This window comes from Lathamus discolor, chromosome 5, assembly GCF_037157495.1.
Source record: "Lathamus discolor isolate bLatDis1 chromosome 5, bLatDis1.hap1, whole genome shotgun sequence".
NCBI lineage: Eukaryota > Metazoa > Chordata > Aves > Psittaciformes > Psittacidae > Lathamus > Lathamus discolor.
In genome coordinates this window covers 111,044,359-111,062,410 of record NC_088888.1, presented here as the reverse complement: position 1 = coordinate 111,062,410, position 18,052 = coordinate 111,044,359, and the positions used below count along the sequence as shown (strand labels likewise).

General features: G+C 59.7%; 2 protein-coding genes across 8 annotated transcripts; both read left to right on the top strand.

The window, feature by feature from the left end:
* The first annotated feature begins 1,350 nt into the window (after window positions 1–1,350).
* TRIM35 (tripartite motif containing 35) lies at window positions 1,351–6,308 on the top strand. Its single transcript, XM_065681943.1, has 7 exons — window positions 1,351–1,496; window positions 2,376–2,823; window positions 3,783–3,878; window positions 4,293–4,523; window positions 4,668–4,690; window positions 5,121–5,242; window positions 5,567–6,308. Exons 1-7 carry the CDS (start codon window positions 1,414–1,416, stop codon window positions 6,130–6,132), a joined length of 1,569 nt encoding a protein of 522 aa, XP_065538015.1. The 5' UTR covers window positions 1,351–1,413; the 3' UTR covers window positions 6,133–6,308.
* A 4,168-nt stretch (window positions 6,309–10,476) lies between these two features.
* STMN4 (stathmin 4) lies at window positions 10,477–16,150 on the top strand. 7 transcript variants are annotated; one of them, XM_065679236.1, is made up of 6 exons: window positions 10,477–10,565; window positions 13,220–13,278; window positions 13,703–13,798; window positions 14,415–14,620; window positions 14,830–15,021; window positions 15,952–16,150. In XM_065679236.1, exons 2-6 carry the CDS (start codon window positions 13,266–13,268, stop codon window positions 16,009–16,011), a joined length of 567 nt encoding a protein of 188 aa, XP_065535308.1. In that variant the 5' UTR covers window positions 10,477–10,565; window positions 13,220–13,265; the 3' UTR covers window positions 16,012–16,150. The 7 variants fall into 7 exon arrangements, with proteins under 7 accessions (XP_065535308.1, XP_065535306.1, XP_065535304.1 ...); XM_065679234.1 differs by having other exon boundaries at window positions 15,504–16,150; XM_065679232.1 differs by having other exon boundaries at window positions 15,501–16,150.
* Window positions 16,151–18,052: the final 1,902 nt, after the last annotated feature.

Genomic DNA, 18,052 nt, shown 5'->3' with positions numbered 1-18,052 from the left:
TTCTCCTCTTACTGCCCCAACACCTCTTTTCCCCCTAGAATACCCCCAAACATTCCACTCCCAATTATTTTTCCCTCCGTGGTCCCAGGGCTGCTACATCTGTACCCAAGTTCTACATTTTGGTGTGGCCACATTGCATTGGTGACTCCAGGCCACCCCCCTGCTTCACACCAGTTCTATCTCGTTCCCAGTATAGGCTTTATCTTTAGCCTTGACTCCCCTGCTGAGTGCTAACACAGCACATGCAGTTTCTCATACCAGAGCAGAATAACACTGTATTGACTTTTTTTTTTTTTTTTGCTGTCCTTGAATTGTTTTCACCTTTCTCCTGGTCCCCATCAGGGATGCAGCCAGCTCCAAGGGCCAGTGATCCTGTGGGATGGCTTGCTGTCTGCACCCCTGGGGTACAGCAGGATCCATGGGGCAGGAATTCAAATTAAAATGCCAAGAGTGTGAGGGTGGAGGGCAGGAAAAGGGTTTTGGGGCAGGGGAGGCAGGGATGGGCACGCTGCCTGGGACAGGGGAGCAGCAGACACCAGCCAGCACATCCTGCTCTGCTGGGCTCCCAGGACTGCCAAGGCACCAGCTCCTGGAGTCAGTGGATGTTCCACCTGCAGTCCTGCATCCAGCTCTGAAGTCCCCAGCATGCGGAAGAGGGACGTGGATCTGTTGGAGTAAGTCCAGAGGAGGCCATGAAGATGCTCTGAGGGCTGGAGCACCTCTGCTAGGGAGACAGGCTGAGAGAGCTGGGCTTGCTCAGCCTGGAGAAGAGAAGGTTCCTTAAAGGGAGACCCTAGAGCAGCTTCCAGTGCCTAAAAGGGCTGACAAGAAACATGGAGAGGGTTTTCTGACAAGGGCCTGTAGGGACAGGACAAGGGGGAATGGCTTTAACCTGACAGAGGGGAGATTGAGATGAGCTCTGAGGCAGAAGTTGTTCCCTGTGAGGGTGGTGAGGCCCTGGCACAGGGTGCCCAGAGAAGCTGTGGCTGCCCCATCCCTGGCAGTGTTCAAGGTCAGGTTGGACGGCACTTGGAGCAACCTGGTCTAGTGGAAGGTGTCCCTGCCCATGGCAACTGGAACTGGATGAGGTCCCTTCCAACCAAAACCATTCTGGGATTCTAGGATTCAGTGTTTGGGAACCCCATTCCCGACAAGGGACAAGAGCAGCCTCCAGCTCTTGTAGCTACAGAGGGAGGTGCGCAAGTGGGTGTCAGTGACCCCAGTGCCACCGGGGGATGGGGGTCAGGAGGGCCCTAATCTCCCCCCCCGACCGGGCTTGTTCCGGGAGGAGTGTCATGAACCGGTGAAGATCCCGCCTCAGCACCCGCCCCGGCGCCTGAGGCCCGGCCCCTGCTCCTCCCCGCTCCGCCCCACCGCCGCCGCTGTCAGCCCTAAACGAGCCCCGGCACCGGGATGCTGCAGATGTCGTCCCGGACCCCTCGCCGCCTGTCGCGGTGGAGGGGCCGCTGCAGGCGTTGCTATTCACCCTCGGCAAGGTAGGAACCCCCTTAACCCTTAATTCTTGGGACCCGGGAGCACGGAGCTGAGTATTCGCCCTGCACAGGGGAGCGCCGGGGTCCGGGCACTGGGGCTGCCTCGTGGGCTGCGGTCTGGGCTCTGGGCAGCCCTGGAGGTGTTAGTCCCGGTCCCGGTTAGAGCACCGGAGCAGTACCGAGGTTGGAGGTCCGGGGCTGGCGGCCTGGCTCTGGGCACCGGGGAAAAGTACCGGGCATAGGGATCCGGGTCTGGGCACCGGGGCTGCCCCGGGCTTGGGGATCCGGGCCCCGGGGTAGAACACCGGAGGTGGGACCCCGGGTCTAGGCACCGCGGCTGTGCCGGGCTTGGGGGTCCCGGTCGGGGCACCGGAGCAGCGCGGGGGGTCTGGGTCCGGGGCCGGACCCCCGGGGAAAGCACTGGCGGTGCGGGTCCGAAGCAGCGCCAGAGGTGGAGGTGGCGGTCAGGGCACCAGGGCAGCACCGAGGCTGGGTACCGGCTGCGAGGGGCTCGGCCTGGGCACTGCAGCGGCACCGAGCTGGGGCGCCGGGGTTGCCCCGGGGCTGCCGGCCTGGGTCCGGGCTCAAGTACCGGGTACAGCGATCCGGGTCTGGGCAGCGGGGCTGCCCCGGGACTGGGGGAGCCCCGAGCTGTGGGTCCGGGCCCCGGGGCCGCCCCGCGCAGGGTCCGGCCGCTTCCCCGCGCCGCCGGAGCGCATCGTGGAGCGCGCCCTGGGCGGTGTCAGTCAGGCGAGCGCTGCCCGGGGCGGGAGCGGGTGAGTCACCGGCAGGAAACCGATTGCATCAGGAACGGGGCTGTTTTTCCAGCCGGGAATCCCGGAAAGCGCCGCTCCAACCTCTTTCTCTCCCCTCTCTCCCCAGCGCCATGGAGAAAGGAGCCCCCGACGGCGGCAGCAGCTCAGAGGTCTTGCCTTCGTCTTCCACGGCCACCTTCAAGGAGGAGCTGCTGTGCCCCATCTGCTACGACCCTTTCCGGGAAGCCGTGACACTTTGCTGCGGCCACAACTTCTGCAAGGGCTGCGTGAGCCGTTCCTGGGAGCACCAGCGCCACGTCTGCCCCGTCTGCAAGGAGCCCTCCTCCTTCGATGACCTGCGCATCAACCACACGCTCAACAACCTGGTGGAGATGATCCTCAAGGATGAAGGGCAGCAGCAGGGCCGGGCGGCCGCCCTCTGTCCCCTGCATCACGAGGAGGCCAAACTCTTCTGCCTGGAGGATAAGGAGCTGGCGTGCTTTGTCTGCCAGAGCTCCAAGCAGCACGAAGGGCACAAGATGCGGCCAGTGCAGGAGGTGGCGACGGATTTCAGGGTGAGGAATGCTCTAGTATAGAGGGGGGGTGGATGGCAGGTGGAGGCACCCCAGTACCTGGAGGGGTCCAGCCCGCACACTCCATGGCACCAACTTGCCAGCACATGGCTTTGCCTTGCGCCAAAGTGTGACTGTACCCACCAGTGTGCTGGGATGAGAGACAGAACTGCCACACTGCAAGAGTGGGGTCCCACAGGATGCCCCCAATGCGCTCCCTGCCCAGTAATTACCCAGGGCCACCCCGATGGTGCTTTGCCCCACGGGAAAGGGGAGCAGGGCGATGCTCTAGGGGTTTGGAGAGCAGCCAGGTCCCTGCATTTCTTTCACTGGGCTGGGCTGGGCTGGATCTGGCCATGCTGGTTGTTGCAGCAGCTGATTATTGCAGCAGCGCCTCGGGGTTAGGAACATGTTTGGGATGGGGGTTGCACAACTCCCCCAGCCAGGGAGGGATGTGGGATGGGGAGGCAGCCCCAAGCCCTGTGGGGCAGGATGGGTCATGGCTGCATGGGGAGGAGGAGAAGATGGGCTCTGGCCAGCAGCCGGGCATCATGCCAGGATCCACCGTGTTTCCTGGCTGCGAAAGCAACCGCTGCTGCCCTGACTCAGCCCACAGGGACGAGCCAGATTTCAAATGTGGCGGGGCTGACGTGGGGCTGCTGCTTTGCAAGGCTTGGCGGGCTGCCCGCAGCACCAGAGCAGGCAGAGACCTGACCGTGCATCAGTAGAAGGGCTTAAAACAGCAGGGAGGATTTGTCAGGGAGCAAAGCTTCTCTGCCTGGCAGCAGCAGCGTGTTTGCATGGCCCTGTGCGGGGCTGACCTCAGCCGCAGAAGGGGAAAGTGTGGATGGAGCAAGGATCCTGCTTAACCACATTCTGCTGGGCTTGGGACTCTTGTCTTTCTGCACTGGAAACCCTGGGTGTAGGCTTGTGAAGGTCCTGAAGGCATCTCTTCCCCACAGGCCAAGCTGAAGAACATGGAGACTTCCCTGCGGGATAAGGCTAAGGATTTCGGGGCTGTGCATCGCTCCTATGAGTCCATCTTCAAACACAACCAGGTGCGTGGTCCCTATGAGCAGGGAGGCAGTGGATCCAGACACACATGTGCGAACACACGCAGACATGTGTAAATGCATGCCCATGCATGCACACACCCTGAGCAGGAGAGCAGGTGGCTCTGGTGTGGAACACTGCACCCACCCTGGGATGCTCCATCCCTCACTGAGGAGGGTGATGATGGGGGAGGAAGGACTCGGATGGGGACTTGAGGAGCAGGGTGATGGGGCTGTGCCTGCTGTGGGAGCAGGGATTGGGATCTGGGGAGGGCAGTGTGGTCCTGGTTGGAGCCCAGCGGGTCCCTGAGTGCTGGAGCTGGTTGGAGGACTCCGGAGAAGTGCCTATGGGGAGGCTGTTGTGAGCTCAGGGGAGCGGGGTGCTCCGAAGGGAGGTGCTGACATCCCCACACGGGGCAGGTGGAAGTGATGCGGCTGGAGGAGCAGATCAGGAAGGAGTTTGAGAAGCTGCACGAGTTCCTGCGGAGCGAGGAGCAGGCGCTGCTGGCCCAGCTGCAGGAGGAGGCGCGGCACAAGCGCAGCACCCTCGAAGGCAAGATGAAGCAGTTGGCGGACGAGAGCCGGGCCCTGCTCAACGAAGCCCGCCAGCTCCAGGTGGACCTCAAGAAGGATGACTACACCTTCCTCATGGTAAAGTCCTGCCGGGGTGCTGCCCCATGCTTGGCACCTCTGCCGGGGTGTGAGCAGGGCGCTGGGTGATCCTTTGGGTGTTTGCAAGCCCCTGCGAGCCCTTACAGGCCAGGGTCTGATGCCTCGTGTCTCCTTCTCTTTCAGACCCACAAGAACCGCAAGCGCAGGTAAGTCCTGGTCCCTGCTGTGTCCCCTACCTGGTGGCGCAGGCTGCTCAGGGTTGTTGAGCCCCCATATCCCCTCCTTGGGGATGAATGGGGTCTGCTGCCTGGCTGCAGAGCAAGGTCTCTGCCCCAGGCGACTTCCTTTTGTGTACCCAGCTCAGGGGGTCCCCAGGGCCAGGCAGCACCCCTGGGTGCCTCTGGGCAGGATGGGGGGCACATATGCAGAAACAAAGCAACATTGCAGGTGTTGTGGGAAGCATTAGAACCGTGATGTTGGGGGGATTTGGTTCTGGGATCCTTGAATCTGGGAGTGAGAGCAAGGTTTGAGAGATGTGGGGTGCTGGTCGGGAAGCTCTGGTTAAAATGTGGATGCCAGGAGACCCAGTCAGTCCCTTCATCCCTGACCCACCTCCATCCTCTGCCCCTGCCCCAGGATTGCCTGCACAGCTGAGGAGCCGGAGCCTGTGGAGACAGGAATGCTTCTCGATGTCCCGAAGTACCTGGGCTCACTGCAGTACAATGTGTGGAAGAAGATGCTGGACATCATCACCGTAGGTGAGGTGCTGGGTCCACTCCAAAGGGGTAAAACAGCCTTTGTATGGGGCAGCCCAAGGCGTGGTGGGTGCTGAAGAGGAGCATGGAGCAGCCATGGCCATTGCTATGGGGCCTGGCGGGGGGGGGGGGGGGGGTTGGAGAGCATAAAGGGTGCTCTGGGGCACTTGCACCCTAAAAGGGAAGCCCTGGAAGGTGCATTTCTCCATGGTGAGCTGGGTTAGGAAAGCAAGGGAGGGTGGATGGGTGGGTGCCTTCAGGGTTGTGGTCCCCCCGTAATCTCATCACTGCAGCAAGCCGGGCTCCTAACGCACATCCCCACCACAGTCCCCTTTAGCTTCAACCCCAACTCCGCGGCGGGCTGGCTCTCAGTGTCCGAGGACCTCACCAGCGTCACCAATGGGGGCTACAGGCTGCTGGTAGAAAACCCCGAGCGCTTCACCTCAGCCCCCTGCATCCTGGGCTCCTGTGGCTTCTCCACCGGCTTCCACACATGGGAGGTGGACCTGGGCACCATCAAGAACTGGAGGGTGGGGGTGGCCCGGCTGCGCGGTGGCAGCCACTGGACCTTCCACCATGATGCTCGCTCCGGCTTCTGGTACATCTACCGCCTGTCCGGGAAGGACAGCGAGCTGTGCCGAGCATCCAACATGGCACGGTCGGAGACGGCGATGGGCAACGTGAGACGGATCCGCGTGGAGCTGGACTGCGACGAAGGGGAGCTGTCCTTCTACGATGCCGACCACAAGACCCACATCTACACCTTCCATGAGAAGTTTGGTGGCACCGTCTTCCCCTACTTCTACATTGGGGGTAGACAGGTGGGTGCGATGCCCAGTTCGCTCCGCATCTGTCCCCTCCGGGTCCAAGTCCATGAGGATGTGCCTGTCTAGTGGCCACCATCTCCTGCCGCTGCTGCCTCTACCTGTGTTTGGAGTTCTCCTGGTGCTCTTTTAGCTTTCCTCAGGAAAAAAAACCAAACAACAGAACAGGTCAAAAAGAATGTAGGGCTGTACTGTCTCTTCTTTATTTTTTTTCTCATTAATAAACATTTTCTCTTCTTTTTCCATTTCTCGGTGTTCAAATCACTTTCGTTCCTTTCCTGCATCCCTCCTGGATCAAAGCTGGGAAGGCTTTGGGGAAGAGGTGCCCTCTGCCAGGGGACTGTAAATAGGAAATTAAACTACCTGGGGGCTCCTGAACCTCATACAAGTGCTGCAGCATGCATGGGTCCATGTCTCCCTGCTGTGGGTAAAGCTGGGGATGGTGGCCCTTGCCCCAGCACTGTGGGGAGGGAGGAATCCCACACAGCTTGGCTGGACTCAGGCAGAAGCTTATCTTTCCCCTCTACAAGGAAAACTATTAGTGTGAACATCCTTGAGAGCAACAACCCATCCCCTTCAACCCTTATCTCCATCACTTTACACCCCTTGAAGGGCTTTTCCATAAATCCCCATCTCCCAGAGCCGGGTGCTGATGTGCAGTTGGGGTTTGGAGGTGGAGGAGGCTCAGGACTGGGATGGGGAGAGACAAAAAACAGGCTCCGCAGCCCCTTGCCTGACATTAATAGTTCCCAAAGGCCTTTTTCCTCCAGCCTGGTGAGCCCTTGGGGTTTGAAGGTGATGTCCTGGGGAAAGGGGGGATGCCTGGGGAGCCGAGCTGCCCTCACTGCCTGGTGCCGGCCCAGCCAGGACCCCACTGGCAGGATGCTGATATTAACGGGTGGTTTCCATGGTTTCTCACCATTTGCATAGGATGCTCCTTAGGAACAAGAGCTGGGGGTGGAAAAACAACAGGGAGAGTTGGAGGCGTGCGATGCGGGGGCCGCCCAGTGACTCCTCCGCCTTCCTTACCTCAGCTCATGTTATCTGTTTCCAACTGAACATCTCTGGATACTGGGAAAAGAGGAAAATGAGCACAGGCATCCCATCTCCTGCCCTGTGCCATACCCTTATGCTGCTTATCACACCCTTACAACCTGGCAGTGTCTGGAAATTCGGGCATCCCACAGCCAGCTTAGGCACAAGCAAGGTGTTATTTGGGAGCAACGAAGGCCAATGGAGCCCTCTGGGCTGATGGGGCTGGAGCAGGAGGAGGCGTTTACTCTGTCAGGCCCGAAGGGAACGTTTCCCTCCTGTGGCAGCAAGTACCAGAGCAGGTGCCCGGAGTGCAAACAGCAATAAAAGGTGAAAAGAGGCATTGCTTTGGGCAGCAAAACAGAAGCATTTTGATTTTTTTCCAAATAATCTAGTGAAAAATCGGTTTGCAGGAGCTGATAGGAATGAATGAACCGGTTGGATCCTGAAGACTCCGCAGGTTTTATTGTAATAAATGGTACCTGCATCTTCCCCTGGGCTTGATTTCATCCCACAGAGGCAGATAAATGGGTGATGCCTCCCCGGGACTGAGCACTTGCTGGCACACCCGATTTCATTTATTATGGTTACAATGATGTTTATTGGTTTAGGCTCATTTTTGGCTGCTCTTGCTGAGGGTGGAGCCCTCTGGCTGCCCAGGATTCCCATCCCTATCCACATCCCCATCCATCCCATCCACATCCATCCTTCCCCTGCAAGCGGGATGGACTCATGGCTGTGCCTGGGGCTCCCTGGTATCCGGGTGGGGAAGAAGGAGTGAATCTAAGCAGGTGAGGGCTGGGGTTGCTGTATAGACCCCCCCATCAGGCTGTACTGATCTCCCCCCCCCCCCCAGCGTTTTTAGGACCGGATGATATTTCGGAGAGGCAGGCAGATCTCCCATTGGCTCACAGCCCCGCGATGATGTAATTTCTGACCAATCCGAGAGAGAACAGCACCTTTCCCCCTCCCTTTCCCCCCCTCCCGCCCTCCCTCACCGCTGGTACCCAGCGCTAGGGCTGGTGCACCCCGGAGGGGTGGGGAACAAAAATAGGGGGGGACCCCCCAAAAGGAGGATTCCCGGGATGGCCCAGCCCTGGATGAGGGATCCTGGGGACATATCCTGCGCTGGGTGCTGAGCGCTGGGGAAGGCGGATGGGGCTGAGCCTGCGGTGACTGGGATGCTCCACGTCTTCCCAGGACCATGAATCCTCTGGGATAAGGGGAGTCCAAACCTGCGGATCTTCTTGCTGGAGGATCTGTGGATACTGAACGTTGGAGGGGTGGAGGTTGGAGATGTCCAGGGAGAGGAATAGAGAGAGGGGGTGCGGAGCCCTCCTCCAGCCCTGCAACCCCCCGAGTATGGCTGTAGGATGGTAAAACACCAAATACACTCACCCCATCCTCGGGGTCCCCCTGGCATGCCCGCTCTGGGCAGAGGGGCATCATCCCCCCACACATGGACCTTTCTGCATGGCCAAACAGATAGAGCACAGCCTGCACATGGGTTTTTCCGTATCTCTCCTATCCCTTCTGTCCATGCTGGCACTGGGATGCTGAGCAAGTTTCCCTGAGCCAGCAGGTTGCAGCCATAGGAATAAGCAAATCCCTTTTCCTCATGTTTCTCCTGTGGCCTCCTCTTGCTGCTGGGGCTCTCTCCACCCCAAAACCAGCCTGGCTCCATGGCCAGCCTCTCCTCCTGCCACCTCCTATCCTGGAGATGGTCCCAAACCTAGGGAAGGCTTGGATGCGAAAGAAGTGGTCCATGGCAGGCCACAGTCCCCACCACCGTGGGCAGACCCAAATCTCCTTGGTCTCTTTTTTCTGTGCCTTGTTTCACTGGCACCAGCGCGCACCGCCAGGGAAAAGCAGTTCCCTGGGGCAGCTGAGAGAGCTGGCAGGGCAGAGGGTGACAGCCCTCAGAGATGGTGCCCACCAAGTGTCCCCAGAGCCACAGCCTTGCGCAGGGTCTCCAGGGGCTGGAGCCAAGCTCCATCCCCCAGCATTGCTGGTCTTGTGGAGCCAGGGGACAAGAAGACAGCTCCAGATGAGACCCCCAGAGCATCTCCAGTGGCTGAGAGAGCCACAGTCCCTGGTACCAGCCACATCATGGACCATCCTGCAGCCATGTGGGTCCCCACAGTGGTTGTTTGTCTCCCAGTTGGCCGCTGCCTCTTGACTCTTTGTTCCGCTTGTCCCGTCTGTCTCAGGGCTTCAGCTCCTCGCATGTCCCATGGGCATCCCATCCATGGCACCCACATCTGAATGGGCACTGGAGTTCTGTTGAGCTGGAGCACTGGGGCACAGAGCTCACTCATCACCCGTGCAGAGAGGAGCCTGTTGGAGGGAAGCAACACGTCATTGATACTGAGTTTATGCAGGATGTGATGGATAACTCACAGCCGAGCTGCGGTGTCACATGTGTGATCTCAACCCCATTTCCAGCTGGGTCACCCTGTCCTTCCTCGTGTCCTGCAGCCGTGGGCTTTCCAAAACCACCCTACATCTGTTTTCCAGGGGGAGCCACCTCCCCACATTGCCCTCATGCTCATTGCGTAACAGAGGAGACCAGTGCCTAAATATACCCACACGGTTCCCCAGGGGTGCCGGGCCTGTGATCGCCATCAGGCGCTGCTGTCGGTGACAAATAGGTCAGGGTGAAGCAGATCTGGGGAAAGGAGAGTCAGTCCAAGGGAAGGGCACAGCCCTAAAGGGGTGCCTGACCTCTTCTGGGGCTCCCTGGGGACCCGCCCTCACCTCAGCATCCGCAGAGGCATCGCACCGAAATAGCGTCAGGATTTGGGACTCGGCCTCTCCAAGCTCCCCTTACCCAGTTTGTAGGAGGAGGATAACGAGTCCTCATGTGCCACGGGGCTGGGAATGGGTCACGCCACATCCCAGCCCTGGGAGGATGGAGGGGACTCCCTGTTTGTCCCCACCATGGAGATGACACCCCATGGGTGTGAGGCGGGGGATGCCATCAGGGCCCATTAAACCCTCTCTGTCCCCTTCTTTGTCACTTTGCCACTCTCCAGCTTTGTCCTGCTCTAGCAGAGAACCAAACCTCGCATTCCATCACGCCCACACCCCTTTCAACCCATCACACCCCCCAAGAACGCCACCAAAACCCCTTTTTTGGGGTCTAAATCCATCTGCCCCCCACACCCCCTTTCCCTTTTATCCTTTTTTTCTTCCCCCTTTCTAATACGTTTTCCATTATTATTCCCAGGCCCATCCCGAAAATAGCAGCTGGGTGTGATGTCACCGGGCTGGTACCCGGTTCGTAGAGCCCGCGGGCCAATCAGCGGCGGCGGCGCGGCTGCTCCAATGGCGGGCCGGGGAGGTGATGTCATGGGGGCGGGGGGGTGATGTCATGGGGGGCTCCGGGCCCCCCGGCTGGGATGCTCCGTGCAGACCCGGTTAAAGGAGCCCGGAGAGCGCGGAGGAGCAGCCCGAGCGCCGGCGGAGCGGTGAGTGCGATGGAGGGGGGACCCCTTTGCTCCTGGGGGTGTCTGTGTGCGGTGTGTGTGGGGTTAGGAAGCAGAAAAGTTCTTTTGGGAGGGGTTGAGGAGGGGGCGTTTTTCCAGGGGGGTGCCTGGATCGCTTTGTGCCCGCGACGCCCCTCTTTTTCCCCATCCCTCCATCGTCCCCCAGTACATCCCTTTTGGGGCGTACCCACCGCGACCCGAGCAGGTTCCTCTTCCCCCAGGGGGCTGGTGTGTGTGTCCCCCGCCTCGACAGCCGGGCTCGGGCTGCTGGAGAGCCCCTCGCGTTCACTTCCATCCCCCTCGCTCCATGGGCTTCATCCAGCTCTGCCACGCGTGGCAGCCCACGCCCATGGTGCGGAGATGCAGGGATGGGGCTCAGCGCCCTCTGTCCCAGCACCCCTGGGGGCAGCCGTACCCCACTGTCCCCAGGACCCCGAGGAGGGGGCGTCACCCTGCCCGGAGCACCCTCATCCCAAATGCGGGTGCAGGAGCCCCCCTCGGAAGGCAGGGCTGGTCTGAATTATTGATGGTGGCAGGATGCTGGTGGAGGTGACCTGCTCCCGGCAGGCGCTGAAAGATTTATTCCAGGGAGGGAGGAAAAGCGAGGGGAAGGGAGGGAGGAGGCAGCTGCCATCCTGGCTCTCCTTTGGAAAGGTGGGCTGAAGCATCCATCGCTTCAAGGGAGGGAGTGGGGAGCCCCTCCGTTCCTCCATCACCTCCCTCCGCTGCTTCTCCCAGGGAAGGGGATGGAAAATGAGGGGTCCCCACAGGCTCAGAGGACCTGCAGTGGAGATCAGGGCGTGAAACCCGATGCATGGTTTTCAGAGCTGCAGCTCTTTGGGGTGGCATCGGGAACCCACCCCCCCCCCCCCCCCCCGCCATGTGCTCTCCAGGAGCAGGATCATTCCCACTGATTCCCAGCCAGCGCATCTCGCTGGGAGCAGGACCATTCCCGCAGCCTCTCCACACTGGGCTTTGAGCAAGGTTTGAGCCCGGGGGTGACAGCAGCAGCGGGTCCCCAACCACACCCCGCTCCCCTTGGCTGGCCGTGCGGCTCGGGGGCACCGGGGTGGCAGAGAGGGAAGGGAGCTCATCACGGAGGGTGTTTCCTCTCCAAATGCCTCGAACAGCATCTTCATCCAGCGAGGAGGAGGAGTGGGGCTGCTGACAGCATCGCTGGTCATAGACCCCATCCTCCTCCCCATTTTGGGTCTGATGGGTGATGTCTTCATTTTATCCTCCAGCCAGGGCATGCACGTCACGTGAGGTCTGGAAGCAGGGGTTTTTGTAGCACAGAATGCATTCAGATACCATGGAAAAAGAGGATTTGGGGTGGTTGTGCAAGGAATAGGGAGGCACGAGCAAGACAAATGGTTTTTCCAGGCAGGCACATCCTCGTGCTGGCATACGATCCACCAGAGCATCCCCACCCTGCTTCGGCACTGTGCTTGGCAAGAGCTGCCCTGGGCAAAACCCTTCAGCCAGGCGAGGAGCAAACCCCTGTGTAACCCCCAAACCCAACAGCCCTGGCTCCAGGGGTCACTGAGAAGAGGGGGGCATCTCCAGGGAAGCTGTCCCCGAAAGGTGCCCCCACATTGTGTCCCTGTGTTTCCTCCCCAGCAATCCCTGGAAGCTGTGGGCAGGTTATTTGTGCAATCCCAGTGTCAGACCCCAGCAGGATGGGGGGTGAGGGGTTGGGATTTCTCAGGAGCCCCCCTCGTTCAGCTGGGCTGGGGGTGTTAGTGCTGTGGGACAGCCGTATACAGATACTGCTCCTTCCCTGGGAGGCTGCAAGGATCCCTATTTTAAAGGATGGATTTTTAATTCCCCTTACAAACCAAAGCCATGAATAATTCCATAAACCGAACTCAGCCCCCATTTTGGCACAGCTGGGAAAACCCTCTGATGCCACCGACACTCCATTGTGTCCCCCCGAAACCTCGAGAAAGGGGGATGGCCCCTGTTTATTCAGGCTTTAATGAATCTCTGGGTGCTGCTGCCCCATGCCAGCTCTTGTGCCCACTCTGGGTGATGGATGGGGAGCCCTGGGGATGCCCCCACGCCTCACCCACAGCCACAGAGACCCCTGGAGAGGGGGATGCAGGAGATGGTCCTTCTGCGTGTGGTCCGGCGGGGGCTGAGCTGAGGACTGGGGCTCTCTAGACATGAATGGAGGGGCAGCAGGGGTGTGCTTGGGTCACAGCAGAGGCTGTGCAAAGGGGTCACCCTTGTCTGGGGTGCATGTGTGTGCGCATGTGTGTTCCTGCTGCTCCCGGCACGTGTGTGCACACGTGTGGGCTGTGCAGGCTCCTTCCCCGCCGGCTGCCGCCATCATCCCAGTGCGTGCCCATCGCACCACCAGTGTGTGTCCATCCTACCAGGCGGGTGCATGTCCGTCCCATCACACCATCCCAGGGTATGCCTGTCCCAACAGCACCTACCTGTCACACCGCACCACGTCTGTGTGCCCGTCACACCTCCCACTGTGTCCCTCACTCCACACCGGTGGGTACCCATCACACCAGCCTGTGCTCACCCTGGTGTGCAGGGTGGGAGGCCGTGCATGGGCAGTGGTCCCATGGCAATGCCTCAGTCCCTGGACACCCGGCACTGATCCTGGCTCTTTCCTTCTCCAGGCCCTAGGAGCACTCTTTGCTGCAGACACCCAAGGATCTTCACGCCATGACTCTGGCTGGTACGGTACCATCATGGGGACAGGGGAGAGCATGGCTTTTCTGGCCCTGTGTATCCAACCCTGGCACCTGCCCTGTGCTGGGGCACCCCAAGTGTGAGCAGGACCCCATCCAAACCACCCCGGGGATGGCTGTGCCCCAGGCTAAGCCATGACCTCAGATGCTCACAGCATCCCAGTGGTGACAAGCAAGGTGTCATGTGTGTGGTTAACACACCAGGACAGACATAACCCATGTGGCCATCAATAAAGCACCCCACTGCTGCGTGCCTCAGTTTCCCCTTTGCACACTTTGCTTCCCCAGGTCAGTTCACGCTGCTTGCAATATCTGGGCACATTCAGTGCCTGCCACTATCCCCATCCCAGCCCTCCCCTGGCACATAGAGCCTCCCACTCCCCTGACCCCAATCCCACCGTCTCTTCCCAGCTTATAAAGAGAAGATGAAGGAGCTGCCTCTCGTCTCCCTGTTTTGCTCCTGTTTCCTCTCAGACCCCCTGAGCAAGCCTGCATACACGTATGAAGGTAGGACCCTGCTGCCCCTCTGTGCCGAAGGGGTGCATGAAGGAAGGGATGCGGGGGTCTGCAGGAATCCCTTGGCATGAGCAGGGTCACCCTCAAACCAAGAGGGGTGGCTCCACAGTTTCTGGCAGTGTCTGGAAGCAGGGGGCTGGGTTGGGATGAGGGGGCTTGGGCATCCCTGCTCCTCCGTGGCTCCACCATGGCTCCACCATTGCACGAAGCACCAGGCGTGGGCTCGGTATTTTTAGGCAGACGGTGCCGGGTGATTCAGGCTGATTCATGTCAGCGGGTCCAGAGGCGACAGCTGCGATGGAGGGGGATGCCCAGCCTTGGGGTGCTCATCCTGGGTAGCTGGTGGGGGAGGATCTGCAGAAAAAGGAGCTTCGTGGTCTTGTTCCCATTCCCCTGCCTTGCTTGCTCACCTCTCCTTCGGTGGGATGCCCAGCCCCTCACCTCACTCAGCCTCATTAATATCCCAACCCATGACAATGGGGTGCAATAGGGTATGGGGATTTGAGTGAAGGTGGTGGCCCATTGATGGGGCTGCAGGTTGAGGTGGTTTGCCCGAAGGGGTGGGATGTGTCCATGCTGGTGGTCACCCCGTGCCCCTCTCCAGCAGACACGGTAGACCTTACCTGGTGCGTCATCTCCGACATGGAAGTCATTGAGCTCAACAAGCGCACCTCAGGGCAGTCCTTCGAGGTCATCCTGAAGCCCCCATCATTCGATGGCATCCCTGAGTTCAACGCTTCCCTGCCCCGGCGACGCGACCCGTCCCTGGAGGAGATCCAGAAGAAGCTGGAGGCGGCAGAGGAAAGGAGGAAGGTGAGTCCGGTGGCTTATGTGTGGCAGTGCAGCATGGGGACATGCCATAGGGATGTGCCATAGGGATGTGCCATGGGAACATGGAAGCTTTCACTCAGCAGCATACACCCACCCCTGGGGACAGTGCAGAGTCTGGAGGGGGTGGTTTTAGCCATGCGGGGATGGGACCCATGGTCCCCATGACCATCATGTCTACTTTGCCTGCACAGTACCAAGAGGCCGAGCTGCTGAAGCATCTGGCGGAGAAGCGGGAGCACGAGAGGGAGGTCATCCAGAAAGCCATTGAGGAGAACAACAACTTCATCAAAATGGCCAAGGAGAAGCTGGCGCAGAAGATGGAGTCCAACAAGGAGAACCGCGAGGCCCATTTAGCAGCCATGCTGGAGCGCTTGCAAGAGAAGGTAAGAACCCAGTGAGGAGGGATGGGGCAACATGCTGGGTCACCGGTCCAGGAGGGTGTCACGGCACACTTGGGCACCCTGCATGGCTCTTGGGCTGGCTTTATCCCCCGGGGACACCACCAAAATGGGAGCCACCTCTTCCCTTCCCACCATGCAGCAATACCCAAGCTCAGCATCCCACCCGGGGTGGGGGGTCCTGCCCAGGGATCCACCGAGCCTGACATGTCCATAGGCTCACGAGTGGTCGGCGGGTGGAGAGCTGGGACCCATACCTTTTGCTTTCCCCGTGTCCCACCGTGATGGCTGTGACCCTTCACTTGCAAGCTTTCCACCTCCTGGGTGGCAGATCTTCCCCTGGTCCCTTCCCCAGCAGCTGTGGATCCATGAGCTCCCTGGTGGAGCTGCAGGGGTCCATGCTGCCGTGCTAGGAGATGCTTCCACCCTGCCAGCTTGTGCAGACCTCTTCTCTCTCCCCGAAGCAGGTCTGTTCCCAACCTCAGCACGGAAGGTCCCACCCTCACCACCTCCAGCTCCCTCCAAAACATCCCTTCTGCAAGGAGCTCGCCCAGTGCCCTTCTCCAAACGCCTCAGCTAGCCTTGGGTCAGAGGCAGAGAGCACGAGATAATGAAGGACAATCCGAGCTAACCCCATCTCCTTGGGGCTCCCGGTCCATCCCGTCTGGTTGACGTCTACCTCCTAGCTAGAGGGCGAGGACAATCTGTCCCCGAGTGCCTCCACACTCCTTAAAACACCCCAAGGGGAGGAGAGGACGCTGTTGACCCATCGGTGGTGTCCCTCGGGGGATGAACCTCGCAAACGCCCTCGTGCCTTCGAACCCCTCTGAAGCCGCTGGCCTGCCCGTGGGGACCCTGAAGTCCATGCAGCTAACGCGTGTCCCCCCCTCCTTCCCTCCTACCCCCCTCCCACAGGACAAACACGCGGAAGAAGTGAGGAAAAACAAGGAGCTCAAGGAAGAGGCCTCCAGGTAAAGAGGCGATGGTTGAACTGACAGCTCCGGGGAGGTGGCGGAGGCTGCCGCAGCGCAAGGTCGGACGGTGGAAGGCTGGACGTTCCTCTGCTTTCTTTGTTCGTGAATGTAAAGAGTTGACCAGTGAAGCCATCCTAGTCGTTTTGGGGCGGGTGGGGAGGGAGCAGAAAGGAGGGAGGGTGGGAGGGAGGGAGCTGGCTTCGGGATGCCCACCTCCTGGGTGGGTCTCGTGTGCCGCCCATCAACCAGGTCCGGAGAGACAGCCAAGAGCTGGTGAAGCGGAGGAGGTGGCCCCCCCAGGGAAAAGCTGGAGGGCGATGAAGCGGGTGGGGAGGGAAAGGGGGGGAAATGTGCATTGTGTGTGACTTTAATTTGGTGCTGGGCAGGCAGGGCGGGCAGATGGGCATCCCTCCGGCTCCGCTCTTCTCCTTCATCCCACCCCGCTGATGGGCAGCGGCATCTTTCGGTGTCCCTCCCTCTCTTTTTCCTGCCTGGACTCAGGGTCTCTTGCCCCGAGCGGGCATTATTTGCCCATAGACCTTACAGAACCGTTTTGGGGAACGGGGAGAAAAGATCCCCTGCCTTGGAGGTGGTCAGGGAGTGAGGCTCACCGGCTCCAAGGGCTTCCTGTGTAGGAGATGCTGATGATCCTTTTCAAGGGAAAAAAATCGAAAAGCCTGTGACTTCCCAAAAAGCTGCTTTTTTTGGTTTTTTTTGGTAAAAACCTCCTGAGACTCATCTTGGTGGGAGCTCTCAGATGAAATCCCGTTTTCTGCTTTAGAGCAGCTGGAAAGCCATCGGCTTCTGGAGGTGGTGGCTCAGATGGTTATTGAAAAGGGAGTGAGAGCAGGAGAGGAAAACAGGGCAGGGCTGTGGAAACCATGATGGAAGGGACAAGGGAAAACAAGAGGGAAAGCAGCAGCAGGCAGCGGTCCCAGTGCTGCGGTGCCCTGGCACCTCATCAGCCTCCAACCCTGATGCTAGCAGAGGGTTTGCTCTCCGCTATGGCCAGACAAGGCTTCCCAAGCTCTGATTCAGGTCTGGAGGGAACCTGTGCTCCAAGATGCTCACCCAGACCCCGGAGCCCTGGGTGGGGGTAACACGGGAGAGGGCAGCGGGTGAAGGAGACGGGGGGGCTGTTCCAGCTGTGGCACGAGCTGTCCCTTTTTGTACACAACAGTTGTAAATAAACTGCCTTGGCATTTCTTTCGTTTTCTCATGATCTCTGCAGTGTCTTCTGTGTGGCTTTCTTTAGAGGGGGCATCCCAGTGCCAGACTGGGAAAGGGAAAGCGACCAGGGCTGGGGCAAATGAGGGTGGGAGGGAGCTTTTGTGTCGAGGGGATGGGTCTGTTTCACCCCTGTGGCCCAAACAACCCCAGCGTGGTGGGACTGCTGCAGCTTTGGAGTCCTTTGGCCTTCCAGCACCATCGGCCCCTTGCACCCAGCCATGCACCCTGGGCTCATGCACCCCTGGGGCACACAGTGGTGATGCTCTCTTACACCACACCTGGAGCAGGGAGCTGGAGCCAGGTTGCAGCCGTGTGCTGGGGGCTGGCTGGCATGGCAAGGAAGCACAGAGATGTCTATCTGGAGACATGCCGAGGTCTAAGCTGAGGCCAGATGACCCATCAGTCTATCCATGGAGCAGGCAACAGGGAAACGTCACATCCTCAAGGCAAGGGGAAGAGCCAGGGGATTTCTTGTTCTCCAGCCCTAAGGAGGAAGCAGTACCAATTCCCCTCCTGTTTTTGCTTACCCTGAGAGAGGTGATGGCACCAAATGTTAGGATTAGCACTCCAGAAGGGATAAGTAAGTGCCCTTTCCTCCTGGTCCAAGGAGGTCCTCCCTGACCTGATCCTCTGTGATCACAGCTCAGCAGGCCGCCTCTGACGCTGGGAAGCCTTGGGAGGTGGGTGTCCAGCCAAAGAGCTGGGGGTCCCGTGGGTGTGGGATTCAGTGCCAACATTAAAACAAAGCCCGGGAGGGGACTCAGACCTCCCTGTGAACACAGCAGCTGTGCTCAGGGGCTCCCATTATGGCC